Source organism: Balaenoptera acutorostrata, chromosome 14, assembly GCF_949987535.1.
Source record: "Balaenoptera acutorostrata chromosome 14, mBalAcu1.1, whole genome shotgun sequence".
NCBI lineage: Eukaryota > Metazoa > Chordata > Mammalia > Artiodactyla > Balaenopteridae > Balaenoptera > Balaenoptera acutorostrata.
Window position 1 is genome coordinate 10,389,105 of NC_080077.1, and position 25,639 is coordinate 10,414,743.

A 25,639-nucleotide genomic window follows, 5' to 3' on the forward strand; every position below is an offset into this window, starting at 1 on the left:
GAGAAAGCCCTCGCACAGAAACGAAGATTCAACACAGCCAAAAATAAATTAAAAAAAAAAAAAAAGTTGGTGCAAAAGCTGTAGTTGGACTTGATGATAGAGTACTTATTCAGAACTGAATTCAGTTCTCAATAAAAAAAAAAAACAAGACATGTAATTCCTTCTAATGTTTATTTGTACAGAACAGGAAGGAAAGGGAGAAGACACCAAAAAAGGTGGGGTGGTGGGAGAGAGAAGGAGAGTGAGACTTCAAGATAAAAGAGGAAGAAGAGGAGAGGAAAGAAGAGAAAGACAAGGTTCTAAAGAAGGATCGGGGATTACACTCAAAAGGCAGAGACTTGACCTGAGAGGCTGGATTATGCCAGGGTCATATCTCTCAAGTACGTTTCATTGGGACTAGTCAGGTGAGGATGCAGGGACAGTGGGGCGTGACACTCTTCAGGCCAACAGTAGCTAAGGAAGCATCTGGAAGACTCTGCTATGATTCCAGCCAGCACTGAACGTTTTCCACTTGACTAACTTTGGATTGGGTTACAAGGACTCACGAATGAGAGGTCTGGGAGAATAAAAATTAAAACAAAAGTCTTCACTGTGAACAACAATATACTCAAAACACAGAAGAAATGCTACAAAGAACATTTCTACATCATTAGAAAAACAATACAGGCTCTAAATGTTTTATTTTGCTCTTTAGTATTACAAATGGACACTGCTAAACAAGCTTTCTTAAGAAATGGGCTTTAGATTCTCAGTGTTATAAATACAAGAAGAACAGTTAACACTGTTGAGCATATATATATGTAAAGTTACCTTAAAGAGCAAGGTAAACGTCTAGGCTTAGAGATACCTTCCTTTAATCAGACAAGTTAAACTGATCTAACTCAAAAAAAACTTTACTGATCAAATGAGAGGCTGACAAGCAGTAGAAGCACAGAAAAAGAAAAATCACAGAGGTTCTACAAGAAAAAGCTGACAGTGGGAGAAGGAATCCAGGCCAACAGATAACAAAGATTATTATATAATAATGAAGCATGGAAAACAGCATGGAATGCCTATTGTGGAAATGGATGTATCTGGCTATCCTAGTCTGATACTGCAAAACCTTCAAAGTATTTAACCATCCCACATTCTGATATCATACTCACAAAGTGACATCTTTCTGTGTAGATCTGCCACCAGGTAGACCACTGCCTTGCCAACTAGGGTGGTCAGTGAGTCTTCTCCAGAGAGACAGTTCAACCATCTCTTGGTATCCTCCTGATAAAACTGCTTTCTGAGCCTTGCAGAATAGAGAATCAGACCTGGACTTAAGCACATTTGCTAAAGTAATGTCACCCTGTGATGAATCATGAAGAACTACAATTCTCTGGTTAACACCCTGGTCATTTGAAAGTTCTACAAGGAATAGATTGTTAGGCCTACCCACTAGCATTAATTCCATACATAAACAACCATTACAAATTAGGAAATTTGACTTATTAGAAGTACATTTAATGAAAGTTTTACATTTTTTACACATTTTATTTTAACTCACTAACATCTGATAAGTTAATATATTGTTCTTTCACAGACTCAACTCTCAGAGTAGTAATACAGAGTTAAATCCAGTTTGTATAGACCAATCATCTAAAAAATCTCTGACAGAGAATAAAATGGCCCTGAAGATAAGCATCTTGGTGGCATGGAAAAAGTACTGGCTTTTTATTACATGCCCGCTGGTATCAGCTACCTAACCTCTGAGCCTATTTCTTCATTTGTAAAAGTGGCATTATACCACCTGCCTCTTAAGGTACTGTATTAAAAGAAGAAGTACATGTAAAATACTTTTCAAAGTATCTCGTATTTACTTGTTGTTCAGTAAATGGTAGATATTCTGTCTGAGAGCATTTCAGTGTAAAATCTGTGAAGACTGAAAAAAGGAAGAGCCGCCATACGGAAAATTCTCTATATCCTTCAAACCCTAGAGCAACAATGGTCTGGTTGGTCCCATCCATTCTCCTTCTGAAATGAGACTTATTTCTTTAAAATGTATTTTAAAACATTATCAGATTAACAGATGCTCTGCATAAAACCACAAAACATCACAGAAGGAACAGGATGAGAGAGTCCTGACCAGACCACTGTTACCAATTTCTTACGGTACCCTCACTTCACATACTTTTTATGAGAAGTTTTAAAAGCTTTAAAACCAAACGCATGTCTACAGTAATTCACAACAATTAGCAGAAGGGAAAACAGAAATGGAGGTAAGCACAATAGCAACGGAAAGCAAAAGCAACCATCTAATGCTGTAGTGATGTATTTGGAAAAGGAGATTCAGCTTATCACGACTGCTTTGTCAAACCTTCGGATATCTCCAGAAAATGAGAGTAAACAGGGACTATCTTTAGCTCCTTTCATATTTACTGTCTTTCTCTCCCCACTGCAAACTCAGTGTTTATTAGCTGCTGGAAAAATTTACTATGGTGTCTCTCTCATAAAAATATTTTTCCACCTACAACATGATGCTGGCTTGGGAAGACTATAGCATAGACACTTCAATTTAATTGTCCTTAACTGGACTGTGTGAAAACCAAATACAAATTTCATATATTATGAAAAAGTACAGAAAGGGTTTAGTCAACTATCCTTTAAATTTCTGGACTATCATTTAAGGACTGGCACAGAGTTGACACTCTGTATGGATGAATTAGGATCACCAGATAAGATACAGAAACCAAGTTAAATTTGTATTTTAGATAAACAACAAATAATTTGTTAGTATTAAGTATGTACCCTGCAATATTTGGGACATACTTATACTAAAATTTTATCCATTTAACTGGGTGATCTGTATTTTTTTTTTTTTTAAATCTGGAAACCCTTGATAGATGGATGGAAAAAGTCATAATAACTAGGAGATAAAATACATGAGCCCAGTGCCCAGGTCCACCACCAGCTGTGTGATGTGAAGCAGGTGACTTAACCCCTTAGCGCTGTCCTGTTATTCACTACGAAACGGAGACCTGCCACAGCTCCCTTGCAGGGTTGATGTGAGACTCAAATAACAGCAGCAGCAAACACACAGCGCTTGTATGTGCCAAGCAGTACTGCAAGTGCCTTTCGTGACTAATTCACTCAATCTTTTGAGGTATTTACTATTATAATTCCCATTTAACATTTTACTATTATATATTCTTATTATTCAAAGAGCTAACAATGTAAATTCAAATGCAGCCAGGCTCCGGAGTCTATGCTCTTAATTTAGTGCTGCAAAAATAAAAATGATAAAATGTATGCAAAAAGATACAAAATAGGAGATGTTCTTAATATTGTTAGATAATTAGAAGGAATTAAACTATGGTAAAAATAAATACGATGATCTCAGCTGGGGAATAGCCTGAGTAAAGAGCCGTGGGAGGAGAGACGCAGCCCACCCCTCTGCTGTCCAGAGGCTGCCACAGGGGCAGGGGTGCTCCCCCCTGTAGCATCGTTCAAGAAGGCTAAGAATGAAAAAGACCGGCAGCTCCATGGGCAAGAAGCTGTGAAAGATCATTTATGAGTTAACTAACCACAGATGGGCAAAATTAACCTTGGTGTGGACAAGGGATTTGTTGAGATGGAAAGGAAGGACATAGCTCAGAGAAGCCGGGAAGAGCAAATTAGCAGGGGGTTAAGGACTGAATCAAAAATGTGTACAATACGCAGTAAGTAGGTATTTATTACCATCTCAAGATTGTGAATCTGTGCTAAGGCAGCATGTTGGGGCTACTGAAAGTGATGAGAAAATGAGAGAAATGGAAGAAATAAATATTTCAGATTTTGCTTTAAAGATAATAAAGTGCTTTTAAAATAAATTTAAATCTGTGTTTGTAACCAGGTTGAAACTTTTGTGTGTGCAAATTTGTTTTTAATGAAAAGTATTAAGAAAAATTACTATTGAAGCCACTAAATATTGGAAAATGATTTTTTTCTTCCAATGACCACAGACCTTGGGGTTTTACATTTATTTTTATTTTATTTTATTTTTTTTAAAGGATTTTCTTATTTATTTATTTATTTATTTATTTATTTATTTTTGGCTGTGTTGGGTCTTCGGTTCGTGCGAGGGCTTTCTCCAGTTGCGGCAAGCGGGGGCCACTCTTCATCGCGGTGCGGGGACCGCTCTTCATCGCGGTGCGCGGGCCTTTCTCTATCGCGGCCCCTCCCGTCACGGGGCACAGGCTCCAGACGCGCAGGCTCAGCAATTGTGGCTCACGGGCCCAGCTGCTCCGTGGCATGTGGGATCTTCCCAGACCAGGGCTCGAACCCGTGTCCCCTGCATTAGCAGGCAGATTCTCAACCACTGCGCCACCAGGGAAGCCCTACATTTATTAATCAAAGTATGTAACGCCTGTGTTCTTATAGAAATAGAGTATTTGGTAAATAATTCTTTTCCTCCAGATTCCTACCCAATCTTAAAAGATATACATACATAGGCATACTCTACACTAATATAAAGCAAAAATTGAATATTCTCTGCTTTAACATCACATTTGTTTCTGAATCCAAAGCTGAGATGTACTATACATAATTTACTTTAAGAACTGTTTTCATCAACTGATGGGTTGTCTTTACAGATGTGAACTTATCAGTGTTCTGTTGAGTGTTAGTATCTAGACAAGGAGTTGGCAGCAAAGTTCCTGTTTCACTAATTACATTCTTTTCCAAAAGTTCACCCTGCCTGGGTGTCCAGGTAATTGCAATTAAGTCAGGAATCTGGTAATTAGAAATTCAAGTGCCCTGCCAGGAATAATACACATCCTCTTGACGTGCTGCCCACAAGACCTAATTCACTTGGAAAGGACAGACGCTGATGTGAAGTGGCAGTGTAGATGTTGATTAAGCAACAAGCACTGAAATAAATTTCTCCCCTCACTGTTCTCCCTAAAACCAAATGCATTATATCTCATTTAAACTCCTACAAAGCATTTTGTGAATTTGGAAATATGTAGTCAAATTCAGAATCACTAATACTCGAAAGAGGTTGCTCTCTCTCATAAAATCTTTCCAAGATAGGAAGCAGATTTCAAGGCTACCACTTCCAGCCAGGCAGCAGTTGGGGTGGAAGGAAATCAACGGTCACTTGTATCTTGCTCTTCAGTATACCCCAGGCTTTCCACAGGGCCCGGTCCACTGAAAGCAATTCATAAACGTTGAGTAAGTGAGCCTCAGAGCCTGCCAACACTCTAATCACGTAAAACTTTTTGTAAAATTCAAGAATAAAGATTTCTTTCACTTACCAATTGACTAATTTCCATTACATTAATCAGACTCTATCTTCAACAAATCTCACATTTTACAGTACACGACTGAACATTTGCAAACAAATTCACTGTGTAATGAAGGTTTTAGGCAGTAAAGCAAAGAACAAATATGTATCTCAAACTATTTCTTTAAAAAGCAATGACTTAGCTGGGCTGATTATTCTATCCAAACCATTTTCTAGCTAATGGAATAATTTTACCAGTTTCTTTTATTCCTGACACCATGTAAATGTATTATATAACAAGCTGCTATAAATGATAATGTAAAACTTTCATTTATACAGCAATTTACTATTTTCCAAGCACTTTCATATTTTCTTATTTGATTCTAAAAAGCTAAAGATATAAAATTAATCAATACATCTTCTCCAAATCCAGTCTTTCTTATGCCAAGAGATACTGTTGACAAATGAACCTCCCTCTATTTTTTCTTTTTAAAAAAAAAAAAAACCCAAAACCCCATTTCTAAGCTGTAGCACCTTTCGTTATCTCATCATGCTGAAACATGATGAAACATCTAGGCAAGATACTCAACGCCCTGCAACTTCTCTCCTACAAAAGTCATTAGCCCCAGCCAAATCTGTCTACTCATTCCTGCCTGTCTGTGATGCTTCCCCAACGGCACCAAGTCAAATGTCCTTCAAGGCCATAGCATCCTCAGTCGCACTGTACTTTCCCACTCATGGAGCCCTGTTGTGTCAAAACCGGTTAGCGCTTGTCATGTGCTTTACCGCCCCATTTCTCCAACTGCTCGGGAGAGTCAATGAAGGCTGGAACCAACTCTCACATCCTGGATGCCCAACAAAGAAGGAATGAGACAAGAATCCATGTGCCACAGCTTCTCCTCTCTGATCACAAGGCCTGCTCCTCTTAAATATCATGCCATCAAAATGGGTGGCCTTCAGAGTGGTGGGAAATGAACAGCCTAGCACAAGGATCAGCATAAAGTAGTTCAAGGAACAGTTGTTGACAAAACTTTAGAGAAAAGCTTGGTGTCATTCAGGGAGGCATCTGAGTGCATCGTAACTCCCTAACGCTACTGGAGGGGATGTAAAGGGGCTGGTGTACAGGGATCCCTGGGAATAGACGGAACAATGGTTTCGCCACTTTAGCTTATCTTTAAGTAGTACCTGTCTTGTCATGCTACGCCATTGCTTTTCTTAAGTGCTGTATAGCTCATCTTGTGGCCATTGCTTTTCTTAAGTGCTGTATAGCTCATCTTATGGCCACGCATAGTCCCAAAAAGGTATGAATCCATAAAATACTCCACTAAAACTCAAAAGGTTCTGCCAAAGAAGCAAAATTAGTGATTTTTACGCCAACATTAGTAATTCCTCTGTAATATTAGAAAATCACCCTATTCTAGGTATGGAGCATGTTGCTGGCATCATCAGCCCCATCTAAAATTAATCCTTCTAAACTTTTATTTGATTCTAGAATTAAGTGCAGTAAATATTTGTTACTTTTTAAAACTAAAGTATTTGTTACATTTTCAAAGTAACTTTAAAGGAACTTTTAAACATCATTAGATTTGCTTCACATCTGCCAGTTTAAATTTTTGGCTCAAGGAAATTCCTCTATCAAAAGGATTCTAATCAAATGAAAAAAATTCCTATTTAAAATATACTATTTTTCTCTAAAGTAATTCTGAAAGGAGGAAGGTATGGCCAAAGATAAATTCAAAATATCTTTATGTGGGTATATAATTTTAAGAGGATAAGTAAGATGGATTTTTTTTAAAAAAGAAAAAAGGTAGTTTGTATTTTTTATACATTATATCTGGGCCTGATCCACAGAATTTGTAGGAAAAAATACAATAATTCTTTAAAAATTAAAATAAAACTTGATTTTCATAAGCCAAGTTTCTCCTTATATACTCCAAAAATGATCAGATTTGAATGTCAAAATGTTTTTTTTTAATAGTAAGAGAATTTTTTTCTTAGCATTGTAAGTCTATGAAACTAACCAGAATCACCAGACTTGGTTTTCTGTAATTGGCACACCTGTGAAGATCCCGAAGATCATAACCAAACATATCCACTGGAAGGAGAAATTGAAATAATCAAAACCTGGCAACAGAAGCACTGGAAACAGCAATGCAGAGCATTCTCCACCTGCCCCAGAAGCACATCAACTGCACAGTAAGAGTCCCAGAGTAAGAGACTACTTCTCTGGCTGTAGAGCAAAGCCTCAGGAGCTAACACTACGAGAAACAAAACTGCTGTTATGATGGATCACTCTGTTAAAGGTGCTTATCATTTATTTTCAATGTTGTCAGTCAAATATGTTCTATTATACCCCACTTTCATGTCCTCAGAACTGCATTTTTTGAAATTCAAGATAAGGATACTTTGAGTACATGCAGACAAAACCTTTTCATCCCTAAAATCTGACAGCGTATGTGAATCAGTACCTGTGGTAGGCAGAATTCTAGGATGGCCCCCAAGATTCCTAGCTCCTAGTGTACGTACTCTGCATAATTTCTTCCCCTGGAGTGCAAGTGAGACTGTGAATGTGAAAAATAACACTCCAGTGACTATGTTACTTTATAGGGCAGAAGGGATTTTGCAGATGTAACTAAGGTCCCTAAGCAGTTGACTCTGAATTACTAAAGATTATCCTCGGTGGGCCTGACTTAATCAGGTGACCCCTTAGGAGAGGTGGGAGAGATTTGAAGCAACTCTCCTGCCAGTAAAATGTTGCGGAGAGGGCCACGTGATGGGGAAATGGCTCATGACTGATGTCCAGCAAGAAACCGGGGTCCTCAGAACTAGAGCCACAAGGAAGTGAATTCTGTCAACAACCAGTGGGCCTGGAGGAGGACCTGTACCTCAGATGAGACCTCAGCCCGAACAATACCTCAACCTCCACCTTGTGAGACCCTGAGCGGAGGACCCGAGAACTGGACTGCTGACCCATGAAAACTGTGAGATAGTTAATGGGTGTGGTTGTCTTAAGCTGCTAAATCTGTGGTAATTTGTAGAAAACAGCAGTAGAAAAGGAATACGTTAGCAATTTTCCTTTCCTTTCCAATCTAACCAGAGGGCACATGTAAGAATTTTTGAATTTTGCCTTTTTTAAAGGTTAGTTTTCTATCCTCATCAAGAGTAGTATAATAAATCTAAGGAAGACAAAAAATTGCAAGGACATATTACATTGAGCACTAAAGGCTTGAGACTTAAGGTAATTATTCACAGTTATATTTTCTTTTTAAAGCAAAAATTTTGAACATTTATTCTCAAGGGTACTTTGTGCAAGTTCTGCAGGTGCATTTACACGACAAAGACAGAAACAAAGAAAACACTACCTTACTGGCAAGAAAAAAATCAAAACCATAAAATAAGATTGGTAAACTCACGATTATTCTCTAGTAAATTGATTAATGACCTCTATCTTTTCTAGTGGCACATTATCGAGGACCTGGCTGGATGCAGAAGGAAAAGTAATTACTTGTTACTTCTTAAGGAAATGAACTAGGAGTTGTAAAAAAGACAGCAAAGGGGAAGCAGTGTACGGCTTGCAGGTCCACACAGCAGAAACTTGACGTACTCGCTGGGTACACTAACAAAGCCTTCACTGCCTCCTGACGTCTGCTCAAAGTCAGAGAAGAGGACGCTATTCTCTAGAAGGCCCGGATCCTGCGAGGACGCTATTCTCTAGAAGGCCCGGATCCTGCTTCCCTACTCATGGCAGCTGAGGGGCCCGCTTCCCAGCAGTTACCTGTGCTCCCTCCTCTAAGCATACTTATGCTACACGCCCCTCTAGTTGTAAAACTTAATGAGAAATGGAACCAAGTAATGGATGGATGTGAAAAGAAGGGAGGTGGAAAAATCCTACTCTACTAAAGCTGAACAAACTGCTAAAAAATCGCTGTAGAATTAGGTATGGCTGAAACAACTGTAAGATGTAAGATGGATGGAGAGGGAGGTACATATAAATACATTTTATGTTAAAATAAAATGTATAACGTATGTATCATTTTTCAATGATTTGTTTTAACCAACTTGAGCACCCATATCTGTCCTGGTAACGTCTAGTAAGCAGGCTTATGTGGTGGTTCTCTTCCCCTGCACAGCTCAGTGTGTACAACTATTTTCCACATACCTTGCTCATTAGGCAGGAACCATCTCCACAGGCATAAAAGAAAAAGCCCCAGATTAGGAGCAAGGAGATACTAGGTCTAGTGGGTCTGTTGTCCTCGCATGAGCTTCACTTGCTACCTTTATAACATGAGAGAAATGAACTATATAATAATGTCCCCTGTGGCAATAATTTTATAGTCATATTTTAAATTTTATAAAATAATATAACCACATTACTTAAAAAAAACGTTATAACTCATCACCATTAAAAAAAAAAAACCTTCAATTGGGCAGTAAGTGTATTAAAGGATGCTAAGGAAATTTAAGAAAGTTTTATGCTGTCTCATGTTACAATTCTGTTTCAAGATAGAGCATTTCCAAGGGGAAGAACTTAAATCTAAGGTAAAGAATGGTGACATCACAGTTCCCAGACATCCAATTGTGTAAAAAAGAACAATTTCGTGCTATCATCAAATTTACAGTGAGACACTTTACATCAAGTAAACAGCAACAACAAAAGCCACAAACATGATTTGTTTTTTTCTGACCACATTAAACAAAGCAAAACCTTTCAAACTGAGGACCTTAAAGAAAGAATCATTTTCACATTCAAGTGATGATAATTATAGCCAAGATTCAGGCACAATGTCTCAGGATTGAATAATTGCCTACCAGGAAGGAAAAATACTAAACTGCTAGTAACTTTTTTTAAAAGATGTACAATATTAAATAGGTTTGTATACGACTTTTTATACTACTGACAAGAAAGAAAACCAAGACACCACATCTCCAAAGTGCTGCTGTCATCCTTCATTAAGGAGTCAGCTGAAGGTGATATTAACTAAAACATGAAATTTTAAATTAGTGTAACTAAAGCTTGCAAAAACTGTCCTTCACTGCTGTTGTTTGTTCATAAGTTGCTGTGTTTGTCCTACCTTTGTCCATTTAATTTTAAGTTCTTTGATGCTAACTGCATCTTTTCCTTTATAACTTCCACTTAGCCTTACAAGATGGTCTATAGAAGCAGCCCTAAATATTATATCCGTCTGAAAGAGTTAGGTAGTTACAAGAGTCTACTTGGGAATTCCAAGAAGGACACTGATTTAAAACATCCATAAGGAAACTTCACTGAGTTTCCGAAGGAATGTGCAAAAGAGGTGTCAATTACACTGGGGGAAAGCCATCAGCTCCAACAAAACTTATTGGAGTAGCAGAGTGTAGCATCTCTCTACAGCTGACATCCATTCCAATAGGCATGCTTTGTTCTAGACAGATCCATTACCATTCAATAACCTGGTTGAAAGCTATTCCCTGATAAATTCTGCTCTATTAGCCGAGTCACACAGGCTCTGAGAAGCTGGACGGTCTGGAGATAATTCAACAATATATAAGGGTCATTTTCTTCATTTTACAAAAAACACGACTTCTGCTATTCAACCTGTATTCTCATTGCTTCATCTACAAGACAAAATAGGACAGCTGGGGACAACACTCTCCTACATCGTTATCTGGTACAGTAGAATGTGCCTGAAAGCCGACAATGTGGGCAAGGCCTCAGCCTTCAGCTTCTAACAGGCTGTTTCCACAAACTGCTAGTCTGACTGCATTCTCAAAATAATTACCTACTTATTAAATGCACAAAAATAAAATAATGCAAAACACTAACATCAAATCATATAAATAACCATGCAGATTACAATGGAGTATTTTAAAATACTTTTGTGAAGTACAGATATGAGATTAGACATGGGTGTGACAGAAAGAAACAATACGAAAGGGAAAATACCACACTTTCATGAATTTATTTTCCATAAAAATACCAATACCTAAGTGTGCAGCATGTAAAAACTGTACCACTGGCTGCCTTCAGTCCTGTCACTTAAGAATTAGCTATATACTCTCTCTCACCAATTATATCATTACATTTTCCTGGTATATATATATATATATATATATATATATATAAACATTCTTGTTTTTTTTTCTTTCTTTCTTGCCTTCCTCTGCCTGCATTTACTGAAAGATACACAGGCACAAGAAATCTAGATACCTCTAAGCTAACATTCAAAAGACACAAAGCATGCAATTCAGAATAGTTGTATATTACGTTTCAGTATAATCTAACATACAGTATGAATTTAAGAGGTTACAAAGCACAAATACTGTCATCTCAAATAAAAACAATTCCTTTAACAATTTTTTTTGCTTAATATGAGAATCTATTGTATATTCTCCTTCCAATTATTATTTACTGAACTCTAAACATTTTTCGTTAATATTTAAATTGATAAAGCAAGCTGCCTGGATCTAGTTTCGTTGTGCTCATTTCTATCTGCTGCTTTAGTTTAAGGCACATTTTCCTTTATTTCACTTTTCCACAAGCCATAAAAAAACTCATTTCTAATTCATCCGTTCGTTCAGCTTAACCTCTCTTCTCAGCAATTAAAGCACTCTGCGCACCCCTCATCTATCACACAGCCAGCTAAATAATGCATTGCGTCCCCCGCTCATCTTTTATCATCCCAAATGACAGGTATTAGCATATCTCCCCAGTCAATTACAGTGCAGCAGAATAATCACAGCATAATTGGGCGAAAGCCACTCTAATCACCAACCCTGCAAACTCGCAGAATAAAAACTGAGTGGCAGTTCAGACAGGCCTTGCTCTTGTCCATGACTCTAGCCAACAAGCCTGGCAGATCTCCATTTCCTTCCTTTTCAGACTTATCCTTTAGGGAGGTCAACTTCTCCATACATTCTATGTAAAAGAAAAGAATGTACACATACATGTGCACAAGCGGGAACTATTTACAACATGCACCTGCATGTCTTTATAATACTTGTGATTCCAGATGTTTGCACATACTATTAAATAGCGCAAAATGAAAAATTCCAGTGTCAATCAAAAAACAAAGTCATTTCATGAATGATGTCATTAGTTCTACTTCATGACTCACATAAGGTAAAACAAAATATTAAATTTTTAATAAATTTTTTATTTTCCATCAAAATTGAAGCCCTTAAAATGTCTACACGGTGAAGATATTGTCTGCATCCTAAAAATCAGGATTTCCCAGCTTCTTTCCAAAATACTCATTTGTCACAGGAAGTACTTTTTAATTGAATATCTGTTGTTCTTATACTGCAATTGTATATAATAACTTTTTTAAAACTATGACAATATTAAATACAGGTTAACACATTACCACGAATAAAGAAACTATGCTTACATCTTGATAAGGGGATTAAAAATTAAATGAGACAAAAATAGGGATATAATGTGAGAAATTTAGAAGAACATAATTACAAATTTAAGATACAATAAATAAACATATATATTTTAAAATTCTGACAAATGTTCAGGAAATTTGTTTGGATACTTTTATAAGCTTATTGATTTTACCATGATATTTAATGTGTAATATCCAATCTAGGCCTATATCCAATTCTCATTTTATTCTCATTTTATTTTACTTATTTATTTATTGGCTGTGTTGGGTCTTCGTTGCTGCGCGTGAGCTTTCTCTAGTTGCGGCGAGCGGGGGCTACTCTTCATTGCAGTGCGTGGGCTTCTCACTGCGGTGGCTTCTCTTGTTGTGGAACACGGGCTCTAGGTGCACGGGCTCAGTAGTTGTGGCTCACAGGCTCTAGGCACACAGGCTCAGTAGTCGTGGCACACGGGCTTAGTTGCTGTGTGGCATGTGGGATCTTCCTGGACCAGGGCTCGAACCTGTGTCCCCTGCATTGGCAGGCGGATTCTTAACCACTGTGCCACCAGGGAAGTCCTGAATTCTCATTTTAAATAATATGTATTCATTTGCTACTCCATTCTTCACCTCCTCTCCCCCGCTTCAGTGAGACACAAAAAAGTCATCCTGAAATGAAAATTTAATTTGGGAAGAGTGGAGGGAAGTTAAGAGGAATTTCTTATAAAAATGTATGTAGCTTCTTAGGAAGCAGCCAATTGAGCGCCTTAAATTGCAATGTGTAGCTAGAAGTAAATGAAATTTCCTGTAGGATTTAATTACTCTATCTCGATCACATAGAGCATGAGACCTACTATTCCTTGTACTTTTCCCTTCCTCACCTTCATCACTCCTTTTCACATTTCCATCTAAGACCAAAGGAAATCCGCACCTGAGGTATGCTCTGGCCTGGAGAGAAGGCTTTCCCGCTCAGCTGGAGGCCAGTGCCCACTCGCTGGGCAAAGTGGGCAGCGAATCACAGCAGCAAGTCTCGGTGACCTGGCACACAGGGCCACACAATCACTGCACACTGCACGGATGCTTTGGCTGTGCACAAATGAATAAATTATACATGGCAAAACCCTCTACTTTGTGATTCAATGGTAGCCACGACACCAGCAGAATTCAGGAAAGTATGAAAATAGGCAATTATTGCAATGAAGCAAACAAGATATACTTATTACTTTTATTATTTAGAATTTGTACGATTTTCAACCACAACTCAGTCAGACAATTCAGTCCTTCAGTACACACAAAGACACTAAGGCAATTATACAATATCAAAAAGCCAACTGTCAAAAGACCAGAGTAAAAGCAGAATTTAGACACAACAAATAGTCTCCCAGACTTTTTGTTTCCTAATCCTGTTGTTTTAAAATTATAATTCGAAATGTTTTATTTGCATTATTACTTCAAGAACTCTGCATGTATTTTCGTTGGCATATCTTTGCAAATGTACCCACAGGATAGATTACTTCAGTTGTAAAATGGTAATTTTATTGCTTATTGGGGAGTATCTGTTACAAGTATTTATCAGTGATACATCTGGTATGCAAGTATTAATTCAACAGGTTTTTTTTTTCAAATATGATTTTTAAAAATCATATCCTAATATATTCTTTAATTCATATAAATGTTCTACTTGGCTTTAAACATCTTCCAACATATTGGCTCTTTCAACACCAGTCACTTTGACATTCTCAACTGACTTGCAAAAACTGACATGACTTGGGTAAAAGCCAGATTTAAGGGAGGAGGAGAGTTTTCACCATCTGAAGAAACAAAACTGGCTTTAAAATTTGGCATAGGAGAGAACTTAAAACACATGCAATCAAAATCATCCCCCATCTCCCCTAGAATAATTTCTTTGCTTCTTCCCAACAAAATCTTAAGCAGCTTGATGATTATTAATATGGTCACAGTAACTCTATGCTAAGGAATTTTCTAGGCAAGCCCAGAGACATGTCTCTAATTATTTGTACACATCCCAATGAACAGGTGTTTCAGGGTGGGGATAAGGAGAATATATGCACATTTTTATTATTACTAGAAATTAAGTCATCAAAAAAAGAGTGCCAAAATAATGTCCCAGCAGAAAAACAGAGTCAATCAAATGCCAGAATATGCAAGTAAATAAGCTTTCATTTGAGCATAACTCCTCCCTCCCTTAAAAAGATCACTTTTGAGATCCACAGCACCTGGGGCCGTGCTTAATTCCTAACATCTTTTCTTAAAAGCCAGTGTAAGTCTGACAAAAGCAGGCATGAACTCCGCTAGCCTCCACTCACATTCCTATATTCACCACCATCAGGGCAAACATTTTTGTACAAATATACTTAGTAGATCTAGTGACCCACGCCGTACAGTCAGTAAGTCCATCCAAAGAGTCTGCCCTCTACCATCACCTGACAGAGCATTTGGTCTAGAAGAAATGGAGCTCCTACCACACCAAGAACCCACGTGGTCATGATGAATATTTCTGATTTTTTATATACTGTCAGAGCCTATTCTGGAAACATCACACATTCTTCATTGGGCTATGTGGCTTTGAGTCCTTTCATGCCAATTAAATGCCACAAACATCTTGTGATCACCTGATATTTCAACTAGTATGCACATACACACTGCAATTGGGATAAACAGCTTTTAAAGAAAAACAGTGTTTTCACTACTGAATGCAGATCTAAAATGACATAGGAGAGCCCTAATACATTGGATTGAGTCATATGAAATTGCCAACACTGTTGGCAATTTAAGCTGTAAAAATGTCAATACTGTAAGACTCAATCTAATCTACAGTTCCAGTACTGGGAAGACTAAAAATAAGCATTGCTGTAATTCTGTATAAAGGGCACTGGCCTGGGAGGCAGAAACTTGAATTTGTTCCCTACTTTGCCACTAAATAGGGCTTAAAATCAGTCATGTTACCTCCCTCAGCCTTAGTCATTGTGAAAATAAATTAATATTTTGGAGTACTTTTCCTCTTTGAGAAAATGATGAACAAATAACTGACCCATGAATCTAAGGCTCTAGAATTAGTCAAGGAGGCTCCAAAGGAAGTTAGGACAGGAGATTAAAGATGGCAGAAAATAAAATTCCTATACTTTGTTTCTCTTTTTTAAATCTTTGCCTGGCTTTATTTCATTGGGAATGTTTGTTTATGGACAAAAATATTTATATTTCCCCCAACACAATGAAAATAGCTTCAACTAGTAAGCAGTCGCAGGGAGAAATCAGAAGAAGAGTAAATGAGCACAGAATTGAAGGTCTGACCTAATGAATACAGAAGACCTGTGGCATTTTGGGGCTGAAAAGAACCTTAGTGAGAGCAAGGAATCAATTTTCCAATCTTATACTATGATTTAAAGTAAACTCCAGGTCTGCTCACTTCCACTTAAGTGGTCTTAACCACAGAAGAGCAGGGCAGGCCTGCTGTGTTCCATGCTTCATCCAAATTCAGAAATTAGGGAAGACCCTCCTGCCCCCCCACGACAACTGCCAAGTAACCCCCTTCATGGCACTCAAGACCTCAAGACCTTCATAAGTCTGTCTTTATCTCTTAGTGGCATATGCTTTGCCCTTCATAATGTTCTGTCTTTTCTAAATTTTATATTCACATAATCCTCTAAAGACAGAGTTGAAAAAGAAGCTAAAATAGCTTTTAAAAATAAAATTAAACGTGACAAGTAAAACTGCACCAAAATATTTCAGGTGAGTGTAAATAGAACATTTCCCCCAAATCTTTCCTAAATAAGAAAAAAGCAGATTTATTTAAAAATCAAACGTGTAAGTGTTTGAACCACCAGCAGGTGGCAGACTGAGAGGCTGGGAAATTCTCTAACAAAAGAAGGGAAGGACTCAACACGGGTTCCCAAATCCAGACTTGAGAACTGCTATGGATTTTGTTTTTCCTCCTCCAGTCTTTCTTCTACGGAGAAACAGAAAATTCTTTTGCTTTACCAATATATATATTCTCATTTTAACTTAGATTCAATGGCTGAAACAGTAAAGAATAAGCTTGGTCCTTTATTCCTCTAAGGATTTCTAGTAGATTTTGATTAAATAAAAAATTGTAAATGCAAAAATAAATCCTTTATATTATGAAAAGTAATATTAGTTGATATGATTATGAACTTCAAAAAGAAAATGTTTGCTGGTTTCATTTCAACGACATTGTTACCCTAAATATACTTTTATACCTAACTTATATTCACACCCTTCTTAGAGAGTTAGCCAAGTAAATTCACTAGAAAACACACCCTGGTAAGAAGATGGAAAGAGTTTAGAAGAACCGAAGTTAACATGGCTTCACAAGAAGAAAAAAAACCCACAAACATATTAATGTATGCTTTCATGTGGTTACATTAATAAAGAAAGGATATTTGAACAGGTAGAATCTCTTATTACGTGAAGCTAAACATTCTAAATCTGAAATACTATACTCCTAGCCTCCAGGCATAACCCCAGGTAAATCAATGAATTAATGACACATTACAACAGTCAGAACCAGAAGGATGCCTAATTTCATGACCCAGTTTAAAACCTTTCTACTCTCAAAATCCAATGGGAAATGCCAAGTTTACTATATTTTTTATATATATTTTTTACTGAACAGAACATCCCCTCTGCTTTATGCTACTTTACCAAAAGAGCAAATTCCTTCTGTTCTCTACTAATCTGCTCTAATCCTCAGGATTTTCTCTATCAATTAAAAAAATTTCTATTCTAATTGTGAAATGTATTATGTTACAATGTCTGTGTCTTATGAATACTTGGAACTTTTATTTTCTAGACCAGCTCTGGCCAACAGAACTTTCTTTCAAGTTGGAAATGCACTTCAAGTACATGCACTATGCCAATATGGTAGCTGCTAACAGCATGTAGCTATTGAAATGTAGCTAGCTAGTGCAATTGAAGAAATAAATTTTAAATTTAATTTGAATTAATTTAAATTTAAATAGCCACACATGGTAGTAACTACCATTATTAGACAGCACAGTTCTAGATGACCAGAATATGCAGTGAGAACTGATTAGGCCTGACTCCTGTTAAGTTGAAGTGATCAGAAAAGAAAAACAGCAAGTGAACCTCCTCCCACTTTTCCCCAAGGTCACTTTTTTGGTTACTTAGTAAAGGGAGCCCATTCAGAGATGCGCTACCAATGCTGTGTTCTATTTCCCTCTTAGACCTTATGACAAGCAGTTAGATAGACACAGACTGCAACATAACTTTTACTTGTATATGGAGGAGGAAAATACAGATGATTTTCATAATGGTCAGATGTCAAAATAAAGGAATACGTCCAAAGGTAACTGAAGTCACTGCCAAATATGATCCTCCACCTAGACAATTTTCCACAATTAAAAGTACCTTATTTTTAAAAAGACAAAATAAATTTCACTTTTATTTTCAAATTTTGTTTACAGATGGCTAATCCCTTTGTCATTTATAAGTTTTATAAGTCAAACTGGAATTCTATTCCATTTTGTAGAATACAACAAATAGATTCAATTAAAGCAATTATACCATAGAGTAGCAAAAAATTATATACAAAAGGAGAATATAAATTTGCATCTCTTCTAGAATTTCTGCCTGGAATAAGATCATTCCAAAAGTTGTGTCAAGAATATAAGGTCTGGGACTTCCCTGGTGGCACAGTGGTTAAGAATCCACCTGCTGCCAATGCAGGGGATACGGGTTCGAGCCCTGGTCCAGGAAGAGCCCACATGCCGTGGAGCAATTAAGCCCGTGCGCCACAACTACTGAGCCTGTGCTCTAGAGCCCGCAAGCCACAACTACTGAGCCCACGTGCTACAACTACTGAACTTGTGCTCTAGAGCCCGTGAGCCACAACTACTGAGCCCGTGTGCCACAACTACGGAGCTTGTGCTCTAGAGCCCACGAGCCACAACTACTGAAGCCTGACCTCGCGCTTAGAGCCTGTGCTCGGCAATAAGAGAAGACACCGCAATGAGAAGCCCACACAACTCAACGAAGAGCAGTCCCCACTCGCCGCAACTAGAGAAAGCCTGTGCGCAGCAATGAAGACCCAACGCTGCCAAAAAAATAATAATAAATATTATTATAATTAAAAAAGAAAAGGATGTAAGGTCCACAGAAGCAATGGTTTATTATTCTTACCACTGCATTCCCAACACATAAATAAACACGTATGTTTATTCCACAGGTATTTGTTTAAATGAAATGCATTAGAATGACAATGAATTCAATGAGTGTAACTGTAGAACTTAGATTAGCAAAGATATTTAAGTTAATAGTGAAATAAATCTTGCTTCTTTGTAATTGTTGACTTAGCTATATACAACAAATGAGAGGGCAAAAGATTTGTGGTCATGAAATTTTTAAGTGATTTATTTAGATTTTGATAAGATCTCTTAAGAAATGTATGGAAAAGTTATGTTTACATAGTTTTTCTTTTTTAACAACCCAGAGATATTTCACTTATTTCTCTTTTACTTCCCTACTATAGATTTCTTTGTAGAACTCATAAGCAACGAAGTCAAATTTTTAGCCTTTTTCTATGTTTAACAATATAATTATATATATATCTGCTTAGCTGATTTATCGTCTCATTATCACTACCAGCTTTACCTAGTATATTAATGACATAGAAGGTGTACTTATCTTGTAAAAAGAACCAACCCATGTTGGCTGCCCCAGAGATTCCTGATTTATTATTCTATAGAATTATAAACTTTTTAATACATTCAAGTCCTGATCACAGCTGAAGTCAAGATCCGCAGTCTATAGTTTGCAGAACTTTCCTTTCCAAATATCTTTGCTCATTTTTTTATTTTGAAACACCTCTTCTATTCACTGAAATTCTTGTTTGTGAGAGGTATACATAATTTTAAATTAATTAAGCATCTTACTAGACCTGTATAGAAACAACCGCCGAAGTTACAAAACTCAGAACCACTAGGGCTTCCCTGGTGGCACAGTGGTTGAGAGTCCGCCTGCCAGTTCAGGGGACGCGGGTTCGAGCCCTGGTTTGGGAAGATCCCACATACTACAGAGCAACTGGGCCTGTGAGCCACAACTACTGAGCCTGCGCGTCTGGAGCCTGTGCTCCGCAACAAGAGAGGCCGAGATAGTGAGAGGTCCACGCACCGCGATGAAGAGTGGTCCCCGCTCGCCACAACTAGAGAAAGCCCTCGCACAGAAACGAAGACCCAACACAGCCATAACTAAATAAATAAATAAATAAATTTATTTAAAAAAAAAAACAAACAACAAACTCAGAACCACTAGAAATCAGTTGAAATGTTCAAATTCTTCAAATTCTAAGTTACCTTTGACTGAGATAAGCCTAATAAAACAATGAATCAGGATTTGTGCAAAATTAAGATTTGTGGAGAAGAAGAAAGAGTGTAGATACTTCCTTCCTATTAGATTAGCTTTAAAAAATTAATGTTAAAACAGCCACAATAGGCATGACAGTTCTGAATGACTGCAAAATTGTTTTCCTGGGTTATAGTTTCACCACACTCATCAACAGAAATAGGTTGTTTGCACCTCTGGGTCCCAACACAGTTAAGTCATTTTCCACTGAGACTGACGAATTCATGCTTGTAGATATTAAGTAAATATTAAGTTTGTAGATTTTAGTTCGACTTTGGAGAAAACGAAGCATACAAGAAACGAGTAATTAGATAGTGTCCAAAAAAGAAAGTAAAGAAAGATCAAAGGCACATTAAAGATCACTAAAAGAATCAGAGACGTATATGGGATAGACACATACATACTCCACATCCAGCAAGATGATGCCACTGAGGTGTTACCAGTGAGTCAGATTTGAGTTATTTTTCCCAGTGTACACAAAACAGGAACAAAGATCAATTGCGAATAAGTGTTCAAAAACCTGACCAATACTGAACACCTAGACCTTTTAAGAAACAAGATAAAAACATATTTGCTGACTTACAGATAATAGTTACATGTATAAAGACTTTTGAGTAGATATGCAAAAGTGAAAAGCATCTAATTCTTTAAAAATCATTCAATCATGGGAAAAAAATTTCAAATTGTGTTTCTACAAATTGAATTTAAGGCTACAAAAGCAATCTGCTAGTTTAGCCATAAAACAAATGCAAAGCCTTTACAGAGTGGGGCAAGCCATGAGAGCTGCTGGTACAATAATCTTCCACAATCCTGCTGCATACTCAGTATAAGTATGAAGGATTGTGGAGATGAGTTCATAAGAACTGACCCTACAGGTTTATTAAATATGCAGTGAATATTCTGCATGCATGCTGGGTATTTAATAAACAATGAAAAATTCAGAAGACGACCATATGTTAAATACTGCAAATACCAAATTAGCTCTATTTATAATTAGCTTTCTTTTAGCAATTTTTGGTAGATACAGAGGCAAAAAAACCAAATTAAGGATATAAAACTTGAGTTAGTTTACCAAATATTTAAATATTTATAAAGTGTTAATGTCTTTTTACTTTTAATTTATATTTATTTATAATGTAATACCTTGCTAAGCTTATAACCTCTAAACAGTTTTGATTTTGGTAGTATTACAATGTCATCCACCTGTACTTGCAGCACAACTAATTTGATTGTACTAACAAAATGCCAAGCATCTAGAAGGGAAAGTAGGAGTCAGGTAAGAGTACCCGTACCTTACGCTCTCAAGTTTTCACCAACTACCCTCCGAAACTTGTGATTTTCAAAGTAATTGATGGCACCTAGGCTGTCCTTCTATACAACTATATGAGAGTAAAGTCAGGCTCCCCTAGTAAGTACTTCTCACCAGTTTAGTTACATGGTTTAAGAATTACTAGCAAATGGGCTTCCCTGGTGGCGCAGTGGTTGAGAATCTGCCTGCCAATGCAGGGGACACGGGTCCGAGCCCTGGTCTGGGAAGATCCCACATGCCGCGGAGTGGCTGGGCCCGTGAGCCACAACTACTGAGCCTGCGTGTCTGGAGTCTGCTCCGCAACAAGAGAGGCCGTGATAGTGAGAGGCCCACGCACCGCGATGAAGAGTGGCCCCCACCTGCCACAACTAGAGAAAGCCCTTGCACAGAAACGAAGACCCAACACAGCCATAAATTAATAAATAAAAACAAATACTTTAAAATACATGTTATTTAAAAAAAAAAAGAATTACTAGCAAATATGTACAAAAGGCAAGTAAATCTAATAAAAAGAACTACAGGTCTGGAAGACTATGATTCTAAAAATCTGTGACTCCTCCGTCTGTGCTCTGTATTTCAGTGTAGCCAATCTATTCCTTGATCTCACCCTCAGCTCCTCTGCCTTCCTTACCCTGCATATCTGTGATCATCAGGTCCTGCAGACTTACTTCTTAAGGATCTCTTTCCTCTTCCACTATGCCAGCTCTGGCCCACATCATCTTTCACCTGACCTAGTCAACCCCTTCACTGGTCTCTGGCAAATCCATCCTCCACAAAGTGGCCAAAATCATCTATCTAGGTTGCAAATCTAACCACTACTTGACTTTAAATCTTTTAATAGCTACGCATTTTCTGTAGGATAAAATTCAAATCTTTAACCTTTTCAACCCTAGAGCTTGCCACAGAGGCAGAATTGAACTACTTTTAGTTCCCTCTGAGTTTTTTCATGGTTCTCCTCTGACCTGAAAACAGCTCTCATTTCTCCTGTCCTCTCTTGCCTAAATACAAGCCAAGCCCTCAAGCTCTGCCCAGGGATCAACCTCCGAGAACGCCTTCCCAACTCAACTCCACCACACTCCACATCCTTGGCGTAACTCAGCACGGGGACAACCACACCACAGGCTAATTTATCTGTTTATAGGCCGATACCTACAAACTGACTGTGAGCAGCCCAAGGGCAGGAGCTGAGATTTAATCTAATCATGACTGGAACACAAGGGTCCAATACATATCTGAAGCAGGGATAATAAATAAATGAATGAATGAAGTTAGAATTATGAACTAAACAAAGCACTCTGATACCACTCAGTGGTTGAATTTCACAGCCCCCTACCTGGGGGTGTGGGAATTTCAGTAAATTCTATTCCACGGCTCATTCAAATTTGAAAGTCATTTACTACTAAATGAAACTCTTGGTCTCCTATACTATGTCTCATATTCTCCACAACAAAGAAAGAAGGAAAAGAAAATACTACCATAATCTAATCCTAATCCCAATAACAGGGAAATCTGAAACTCTGGAAGACTTTAGGGCCTCTCCATCTGATTAGAAAAACACAAGCCCTCTCTGTTGAGTCTTCCAATCCACTTAGGGGAGCTGATGAAACCTATACAACAAGCTGCATCAGACTACACACCTTGAGTCCAAAGGCAGTATCCTCCGAGGTCAAGACTTCAACCTGAAATCATAAGGAAAAAAATAATTTAGGCACTATCAAAAACCTCCTTTGAGTCTAACCGTAGACACCAGCGCACAGGCGTGGCCCAGAACTAAGAATTTTGAGAAAGCTGGCATTCAATTTATGTCAGGTGTCAAGAAAGAGAGATCTGTGAGTCTCTTCATGAGTGGGTATAAATCCAGGTCACTGCCCTGGCTTCCAGTTTTATAACAGGGTGAGCACCTATCAAATTAATATATTTGCTACCATGTTGAAGTGGTGGTATAAGTTCCTCAAAATGATCTGGGAAGTTAGGAGAATCATGCTTCTCACTTAAATCACAAGATGCTGCGTATACTTTTTGAACTTTTACTGTCAGTGAGGGGAAAGCTATGTTCCATAAAGCAATTTCATCATCCTTGTGAAGCTGCTAGTAATTTCTTGTCTCGTTCACATCAGAGTAGGTAGTCCTGAATCTCGGGAATGCTGCAGAGCAAGACTTCCTGAAAGCAATACTCAGGAAAAGGCAGACAGAGTCTAAGCAACAAGTTGAGAAATGATGGCAAAACTTCAAAATTGCCTGTCAGTCTTATGCATTAGAAGACAGAGCTCATTAACATGAATTTTAAAAGCTGTGTGGAACACGACGTGTATTGATAATTACTGTTTTTTAAACCTAATTATTCAGTCTGGTGTATAAAGCATTTAAGTTTGACTACTACAAAGTACCAGTATATGATGGAAAAGAGCAAGGAAAGAAAGCAACAGAACAAATAAGAATTATTTTTTAAGTGTCTGGGGAAGACAGTGGAGGTGGGGCAGTAATGTCAGACTACCTGGCTTCACTGTTAGTGTTTCTTTTTTTTTTTATGTGGACCATTTTCTAAGTCTCTATTGAATTTGTTACAATATTGCCTCTGCTCCACATCTTGGCTTCCTGGCTTCTTGGCTTCTAGGCATGTGGGAACCCAGCTCCCTGACCAGGGATCGAACCTGCACCCCCTGCATTGGAAGGCGAAGTCCCAATCGCTGGACCACCAGGGAAGTCCCTCACTGTTAGTTTTAAACACCTTAAAATCAGGCATTTGCGGTAGACACTTAAGTAGAAAACATACAGGTTATCCAATGTATCTTGCTATAAAAAAAAACATTGGATTTTTCCCTTGGGGGGGGAGAAAATACAGAAAGGAAGATCACTGCAATAAGACTGTCATCCAGTATGAAAGTAAAGGGGTCACAGAAGAAATGAGGAAACAAACTGTACTCTCCAACTGCTCTACTGAAAGTGACGCTCACCCACCGCCTGGTACCTGACAGAGATTGGTGCACAAAGCAAGAGAAACGCGTGATTGGCACTGAGAAGACGAGCAGCCTAGTTTTGATGAAAACCATGTGTTGCTGACACCAAATGTGATTTTAGGCTAAAGACTGCAATGTTGGCTAACTACAGCACAAGATCATTATAAGATTCACTGACAGCATTTCTGTTTACACTTAGATTTCCAAAGCTAATTGTTAGATTTAGAAACAAGATCTTCTTATAGTCTTTAAGGAAAAAAAAAAAAAAAAAAAAGAACCCAGTTATTTGCAATTTACATATGTTTGAATTTCCTAAGTCCTGCCTTTCACAACACCAGGTTACTAACCTCAAATATTTTTACATTAAAACTTCTAATCAACATCGGAAACTTTAGTTAAGGAAAAGCGCAAGCAACAAATTCACCAAATCTTAGCTACTATAAACACAATATGAAATTTACTCTTGAATTATACACATACTTCATACCTGCATACCTCAGTGTTAGGTACATTCACCCTTGATATGATATTTTAATATGTATAGAATTGTTTTTAAAACATATTATATGTTTAAATCTGCAAAGATCATCTCCAGAGTGAGTTCTGCATTTGCTTAACACAGTACGAAAAGTCAAAGTAGTAAGAAAATTCAATGGCAAATAGAAATCTATTTAAAGATATGGCTTTAATATATTGGACAACTTGAGATGATAGCAAACCAAAACTTTCAAGTGGAATTTAGGAACTCTCCATGTGGTATGTCAGCAGACAGAGACGAAGACAGACCTTGGGGATTGGAGTAAGGAGGTGGATCTCAAAAGGTCAGCCTCATCTTCTACCCTAGATTTTATCTCCAGGAGGGCTCAAAGTGATGTTTTGAAATTCCCAAGTATTAACCAGTTTAATTAAAGCAACTTTTAAAAATTTACGGTTTGTTCAAAAGCACTATGGTTTAAATACATGTGCACTCTAGTTCAGTATCCTTTATAATTTCTATTTCCGTAAGATTTTAATTGCAATACCTACAGAAGGACAGCTGATTTTTAAAACATGAGATTAACTTCAATTTAATAAAAAAGAAAGATCAATGCCACACAGAGGTTTTCATGTTGTATCTAATAGCATTTTTACCTAAGTTGGAAGGAATCCCCCTCTAGTGGGAGTAAGGGAGTATTTCAACTGTCACACATGATTTTCAGGTGGTAGTCATTAAACTTAACTAGCAACAGAAATCAGCTAAGCTTTTTTGTTCTTTTATCATAAATTTGAATCTTTTGAAAACAGGAGGAGGATAAGTATTTTCTATTTCATAAGCCCAACACCTATAATTCCTATAAATAAGCTAGAAGTAGATTTGTGCTTATCTGATGGGATTTTAGTTATTAGACAACCATCATCA

The 25,639-nt window shown here is 37.6% G+C and overlaps 1 protein-coding gene across 9 annotated transcripts in view; it reads right to left on the reverse strand.

Annotated features, from left to right (window-relative positions):
• ARID1B (AT-rich interaction domain 1B) overlaps positions 1-25,639 on the reverse strand; it is a 405,593-nt gene that overhangs the window by 145,245 nt on the left and 234,709 nt on the right. For 6 of the 9 annotated variants that reach the window (XM_057527660.1, XM_057527656.1, XM_057527659.1 and 3 more), the window contains exon 5: positions 22,921-22,962. The exons of the other annotated variants lie outside the window; for them this stretch is intronic. In XM_057527660.1, coding sequence (XP_057383643.1) covers positions 22,921-22,962 — 42 coding nt within the window. The remainder of the gene's footprint in view (positions 1-22,920; positions 22,963-25,639) is intronic. 9 annotated transcript variants of the gene reach the window in all.